Raw genomic sequence first — 7,271 nt, 5'->3', positions numbered from 1 at the left:
GACTGGGTTTCCAGTTTGTGTTCACCTTGATGTCCTGGAGGAAGATGCGTCCTCCCCTCTTGTTCTGGAACTCCAGCAGCTTCTCAGCGTGCTCCCTCTCCTCCTTGCTGTTCTCCTTGAAGAAATGAGCGAAGCCTGGAAGGGCCACATCATCACGGCAGAAGTAGAAGGCCTGTTTGGCGAGGTGAGAAAAATATGAGGATTAAAGTTGTCATTAGGAAGAAAGTTGATGCATGTTGGAATTTCATGTAGAAATTGCACTTACATCATTCAAAGTTTCTTAGAAAATGATCCATCTATAATATTTGAGCACTTATAAGATTCAGCGTATCACTGCAGTCTTATTTAATACGGTCTGTTGAGTAAACAACTCAGGAGTTCTATTTACCTCCAGTTAAAATGGATTAAAATGGGTTGGTTTTCTCCCAAATTGGGCCAGGAGCATTGTTCACAGCCTAAATAGTTTGATGTGTTGCTTCAACACATTGATTATTACAGAAACCCATACATTTTGGCCCATCTGGGTTTCCATCCACCTTGTCTGGCAACCTGACAGTCACTGATCAATGACTAAGAATACCAGCTTCAAATGTAGCAGATTTGATTTATGGAACAGAGTATGCAGATTCTTGTTGAGAAAATGTTGCCAACATTATGGAACCAAAGACATTTTGGGGAAATATTTCAAGCATACTAAAAGTTACAGTCAGGTATTGTGGTGTAAAAATGAAGTTTCTTACCATGGAGGTGTAGGTGTAAGAGGCAAACAGCTCCAAGTTGACCATCTTGTTGACGGCAGCCTCGCAGTCACGGTGGTAGTTCTGACGCACCTGAGAATCCATTTTAGCTGGAGATTTTTCTGCTTTTTCTTAATAAAACAGTACAAAAATGTAGCTAAACAACAGCTTAATTGGTCGTTTAAGTACAAAAGCAGGACGAAGGAAGAAGTTCCGTTCAAACACTGCTGAAGCAAGAACTCCTGGAGGTTTCGTTCCCTGGTATGAAATGTTAGCGAAGGCTGCCTGTACTTATACTCCACGGGGAGGGGAGGATCTCCTGACAGACATAACGTCACTTTGCACATTTCTGAGAGTCATGGAGGAAGGATGAGCTAAGACTTTTAAAGTTGTAACAAAAGGTGATGACATGATTAAATTTACATTATCCTTTCCAGCTCCGTTCACTGGTATCAAAGTCAGGTACAGTAGAACCAGTTTGCTGGTTAAACCTGAGTTTGATTTATAAGACCTGATGAAATTTACAACAGCATGAATTTTGTTGCTCGACTGCTCAACACCAAAGCAAGGGCTGAGATATGACTAAGCACAAAAACCAAGAAACTGTCACTGCTGAAATATTGGACTAAGAACAAAATCTCATGTTTTCTGAATAAAGTAGATTTTTTTCCCCTGTAAGAGTTTTGTTGCAGATAAAGTACCAGAGGGTTGAACACGTGTTAAGATTTGAGTTTAAATTTGTCCTGTAGGTTTAGGTTAAAGCAGGGGTAGGCAACCCTGGTCCCTTTAGGGGCATTATCCTGCATGTTGTACTTGTTTCCCTGCTCCAACACAGTGTATTTAGAGGATAAATGACCTCTTCGTGTTCTGCAGAAGCCTGTTAATCATCCATTAATTCAAATCAGGTGTCTTGGAGCAGGGAGACAAGTAAAACATGCAGGATGGTGGCCCTCGAGAGTCAAGATTGCTTGTAGGTTTTGGTTCAAGTTAGGTTAAGGTCACAGTTTTTAACAAGAATCCATCTTCACAGTGTGCTGGTGTCATATTAGACTGTATCAGCTCCTGTTTCAGAGACAGATCTAAATCTGAGAAACTGAGCACATTTAGTGGAAATGTTTCTGCATTTCCAAGAACACCTCACAGTGTCTCATTAAAGTTTCAGAAACCCTCATGTCTCAGTTGGTCTAAAGTGATGAGTATCTGCTGTCTTTGCTGAGAATTTTCACTGAGACGTTTAAAGTGTTTCATCAGAAACTCAGCACAAAATTCGACTTTGAAAGTAGAAATTATTTCAAGCAATTTGTACTAAAATATTAACAATATCATGATTCAAGCATATTATCAGCTAATTCCAATAAAAGGACAAAATATTGTAGTTTCTTTTTAGTTTTAAAAGTCATTTATTTATCAAAATAGAGTAGGATTAAAATATTTTTAATGAGAAGACAAGATTTTAGCTAAATGAGAAGACAAATAGGAGGGAAATAAAAGGCAAAATATTTAAACAAGTTTTGTTTACACAAATACTGTCATCATTGATATTTGATGACAGCTCTGATTATTTGAACATTTACAAATAGGAAGAATTGTAGATTCTCAGTCATTCAGGACATGGCAAATTATAAGTCTGAGTTTTTTTAGGATGACAGGACTTCTTTTCATGTTTTTGACATCATGTTGCTTCTCATCCAAAGAACTTTCTCAACTTTAACAAAAAAGTGTGGCGTTCTAAGCTTTCAGACTTTAATGAAAGCTTCAAACTGTTTTGCAAATTGAACTCACATGCAAATCCCTCTCCCTCCCTCTCCTCTCTCCTGAGTGGTGGATGGAACTCATGGGATTTGCACGTGAGTTCAGCTCACAAGAAATCAAAAAACGTATTACAGCCTAAAAACCTGGATTGCAGCAGTTTTTATTCTGAATTTAAATAAAGACCAAAACGCCTTCACAAAACAAGAAGTCCAGTCATCTTTAAGGAATATTTTAGTAAAAACTATAGAGGGAAAAGTTCTGACTGATGAAGCTGGAAACATCTTCTACAGATTAAAATATGTCAGAAGCCAGATTGGCTGGAAGGAACTGCAGCTTCAGTGTACCACTATAAATACTCTCACTGGCACATGGTCAGTGCCTCAGGAGGGGTAAGATATGGGATGTCACTGTCATGGTGCGGCGCCAGCAGGGACACTCGTGTTGTTGAGGTCAAAAATCACTAATGTATCTGAGGTATCATGATTATTAGTGGTTTAGTCACAGTGACCAGGGCAAGAACACCTATCACTCTTTTAAAAATGTGTTCATTAATAAAGACGATGTGTGTCTGAGAATTGGAGGTTTTGTGTACTACGGTCTTACAGAGAACTAGTGAGGAGCTCACAGTATTTTTCTCCCCTCAGCATCACTAAACACACAGACAAAACTCACCCATGGTCTATAGAACTGATCTCCATCACTGAACATGATGTCAGACTGTTGGATACTCCTGGAATTGCCTGTAAACACTACGACTCCATCCATTCATGACATCACCACTTATACCTCCTGGAGCTTGTTTTAGATGTGCCACCTCCTTGAAAACTAAATCATTTACAAACCCATCATTGGTCTACATGTGGACCAAAATACATCCAAACCAGACCATTCCTTCTGCCTTCTGGATGCACCAACGTTTTGTCAATGAATGTATTTTGTTTTATCTGTGTGTAAAAGTTTTGCCTTTCAAATGATGAACAACTGCTGTGTAAATGTATCCTCAGCAGTTGTGTGTGAATAAATGTAGTGATTATGAGGCCTGACAGTTTTCCTGGAAACACAGAGGTGTGGAAGAGTAGAGGGTAATGCAATGGAAATAGCTGAGTAAGCATTACGGTTCACAGAATGACTCAGCACGTTTGAATGTTTAATTTGTTACGTGACAAGGTAAGTCAGTGTTGCACAGAAGCAGCAGATTGTGCTGTGTCATTGTTGTGACTCAGCACTTCCAGCTTCTTCCACGTACTTTGTTTTGTTTTTTAGAGACCATCAGTGAGAAAAGATATCTTGTGACCACAGAGCAGAGGTGGATTTAAAGCTGCTCTTAAATTAGGCCTCAAGATACCAGGAGCCTCATAAAATATGATATTTTCAGCACCTAATAAGAACAATAAACTGTTCGATTGTCCTGCTGCACATGAGCAGTTTGCCAATGACAATAAACTGTTCACTGATTTTAGAGTCTTTAACTCTTAGGTAAAACAATGTCTGAAACAAAAGCTAATCTGTGAACACTAGGGTGTGGCAGCATGGTGGTACAGTGGTTAGTGCTGTTGCCTCACAGCAAATCATCACATGTTCAAAACTCAGGTGTTTAGCCTGTACTCCCAGTTCATGTGTGGGTTTTCTCCCAGGCACTCCAATTTCCTCCCACAATCCAAAAACCTACATGTTTGGTTAACTGGTGACTCTAAACTGGTCTTACTTGAACATAAAAATTGTTGTTTGTCTCGAGTGAAGAAAATCGATGAACTCTGACTCGTCTGTCGATGTGTTCTTGTTCTTATTTGTATCACTTTGATGTGTGAAATATAGGTTTTAGAGTTGATTTGTGATGTGTAGTTTTTCTTTGATTGATAGTTTTAGGCTCTGTCTACATGGGAAAAGTTTTTTAAAATAATAAGTAAAAGTTGTTTTTATTACTTCAGCCTTGTGTCCACACAGAAACAGCATTTTAGGAGCCCATAAATGATATTTTTCAAAACTGGGTTCCAAAGTGAAAAAAGTCTTTAAACACCACCTTTACATTCACTCTCAAAAAAGACTTGTAATAAAAATACCAATACAATATTCACAATATTCCTGTTCAAACTTTATTGGCTGGTAATTTTACTGAGACATCGTTTCCCAACATAACTTAATAAAAACAACTTTAAACACCTTTTATGGAGTCATTGATCAGCTGATTTTTAAATGTAGCAGCTCTGCTGCCATAAAGAGACTGGAATTTCATGTAGGGATCTGGAGTTTTAGCCCCGCCTTGGGGCGGCTCCTCTAGTTCCTATTTTCACAGGTGATCCAGATCAGGATAATGAAGACTGCCAGTACTTAAACCTCCAGTTGAGACAAGACCTTCGCTGGAGCATCGAACCTCCTGGGTTAGATTCGCAGCCACCGTTTTCTAACCAAGCTTGGTAACTAAGTGACCACGTTCTTTATGCATCTTGTTTATAGATTCTTTGCCACGTCACGAAGCTACGGATACTTACCTCGGNACACCTGGATACTCACCTGGACAGGATTACTGGCTTGTCGACTCCTGGATCACCTGAACACCTCCTTCATCTCCTCCTCGCCGCTGGACACCTCCTGGACCTGTAAGACCAAAAGAACAACTATGAAGCCATCTTGCAGTGCTCAGCTGATAGTAGGATTGGTGCCCGAGACTCACCCTGTTCCTCTTGTTTTCCAGACCTTCTCCACGAAGAATGCACTATAGATATATTCACCTGTAAATAAACACACCTACCTTCAGCTGTTGTCTCTGTGTCTGGTTTTGGTCTCGCTCGCTGGACAAATTTCCCCGCGATCATATCATTTCAGTTATCAAATAAAGAGACATATTGATATATCCTCAATATAATTATTCTTTTTTTGTAATATTTTTTTCAGGCTGTATGTTTTTATTAGACCTGACTTGATTTCAGACGTGTTTGAGAGTTAATGATGCTCTCTGTTCATGATCACATCAGGTTACACCTTTAGTTAAAATCCTAAAAGGGTTAAATAACAGAAACAACTGGACTTCGATTCTGTAGCTGAAGACGTTTCGCTTCTCATCCGAGGAGCTTTCTTAATTAAGAATGATAGAGGTGGTTTAAGATGCTTTAGGGGGGGTGAAGGAAGCCATCTATGTCACAAGAGAGAAACCAACTTTAAACAGAGGAGGAGGTCTCAGATTTCAGCTTTGAAAACCTATAATGGAGCTTTAGGCCTGATCCCCAGTCAGTTCAACTCCAATCAGCACCTTCATTCATGTGATCAAAGTGGTCCACTCCACACTCTCTTGTTTTTGAACTGAGAAAGCTCCTCAGATGAGAAGCGAAAGATCTTCAGCTACAGAACAGAAGTCCCCTCATCCTCTGCAAAAATCACATGGCCATGCTTTCATCACATCTAGGCCGGATTAATGTAATTCTTCATTATCAAGATGTCAAAAAAGGTTTCTTAAAAGTCTTCAGTTGGCCCACAATGCTGCTGGCAAAGTTCTGTTGAGAGTTATTGTCCACGAGGCTGACAGCCTGTCTACGTTTAAGACTAGGCTTAAGACTTTCTTTTTTGATCAATCCTATAGACAAGTGAAGTATTTACAGGATGGCCCATGATACAATGCGTGTTCATTCAATATAATTTACTCATACAGTGCCAATTTACAACTAAAATAATTTCAAGATGTTATACAAATAGCAAACCATTTCACATAAATCTAAATGTAATCTTATTCAATTCACAAAAGTCAGATAGTAATATAAATGACAGCGATAACTGCAAATACAAACATAGAGAACAGAAAGTAAAGACAGCAGCAGAGTGAGGAAATGTGGTCAGTTTGTCCTCCAGCGGTCTGAGCCTATAGCAGCAGAACTAAGGGATAGCTCAGGAAACCCAAACCAACCCTAACTATAGGATTAGGTTTTGTCCAGCTCTGATAACGTTGCTTAATTATGGTTTGAAGGAAAGTGCAGAATGGACATTCACATCTCAACCCAAAGAGAACATATGAGGAAACATTACCATCATGTATTGAAAGTCAAAACCTAAAGCTATTAAGCTGCACACTGCTGTAGGCATGGGTTTTAGTAGTGTGTATTCTTGTAACATGAAGCAATAAAATTTGTTGCACGAGAAAGAAAATCGTTGCAACAACAGTCCTTTTAGAAACAAATGATTGAAATTGTTTCTGTTTTCCTGGAACCGATTCTGACAATTTTCAGGTTATATCAAGTTAAAGCTGTCCAGTTACATTGAGCACTTCAATACTGACATCCATCTATTCATTCATTTATCCATTTTCTTCTGCTTATCTGTAGTCAAGTTGCAGAGGCTGCAGGTCCAGGAGGGAAACCCAGACATCCGACATCCAAGCAAAACTATCCAGCTTCTTCTGAGGAATACAAAGGCAGTCTTGGACCAAGGAGGATATATAATCCCTCCAGTGAGTTCCGGGTCTGCCCTGTGGTCCTCTCCTGGTGACATGTGTGTGGAACACCTCCTGGTAGAAGCTCCCAGGAAGGGTTCTAATTAGATGCCCACCTCAGTTTGTCATGGTTTTGATGTTTTGTTTGGTTTTCTAGTTTTTGTTCTGCTTTGTTTCTTCAAATTGTGTTCATGTCTTGTCACTTTCACCTTCCCCAGTACTTGCCACGCCTCATTCTTCCATACCATGCTGTTCTGTTACATTCCAGTCTTTCATGCCACACCCACATTACCATAACAACTCAATCACTGCCATTATTCTCACCTGTTTGCAATCACTCACCTGTGTCCATTTTCCTCCTGCTC

At 39.5% G+C, this 7,271-nt stretch overlaps 1 protein-coding gene across 1 annotated transcript in view; it reads right to left on the bottom strand.

The window, feature by feature from the left end:
- LOC108228816 (ferritin, middle subunit-like) overlaps positions 1 to 1,352 on the bottom strand; it is a 6,905-nt gene extending 5,553 nt beyond the window's left edge. Inside the window, exons 1-2 of the mRNA XM_037978707.1 lie at positions 741 to 1,352; positions 4 to 172 (exon numbers count right to left, since the gene is read on the bottom strand). Of these exons, the coding sequence (XP_037834635.1) occupies positions 4 to 172; positions 741 to 842 (271 nt within the window). The 5' untranslated portion in view covers positions 843 to 1,352. The remainder of the gene's footprint in view (positions 1 to 3; positions 173 to 740) is intronic.
- Positions 1,353 to 7,271: the final 5,919 nt, after the last annotated feature.

This window comes from Kryptolebias marmoratus, linkage group LG12, assembly GCF_001649575.2.
Source record: "Kryptolebias marmoratus isolate JLee-2015 linkage group LG12, ASM164957v2, whole genome shotgun sequence".
Lineage (NCBI taxonomy): Eukaryota > Metazoa > Chordata > Actinopteri > Cyprinodontiformes > Rivulidae > Kryptolebias > Kryptolebias marmoratus.
Note: the sequence above shows the minus strand (reverse complement) of the source record. Positions and strands in the feature narration are given on the sequence as shown.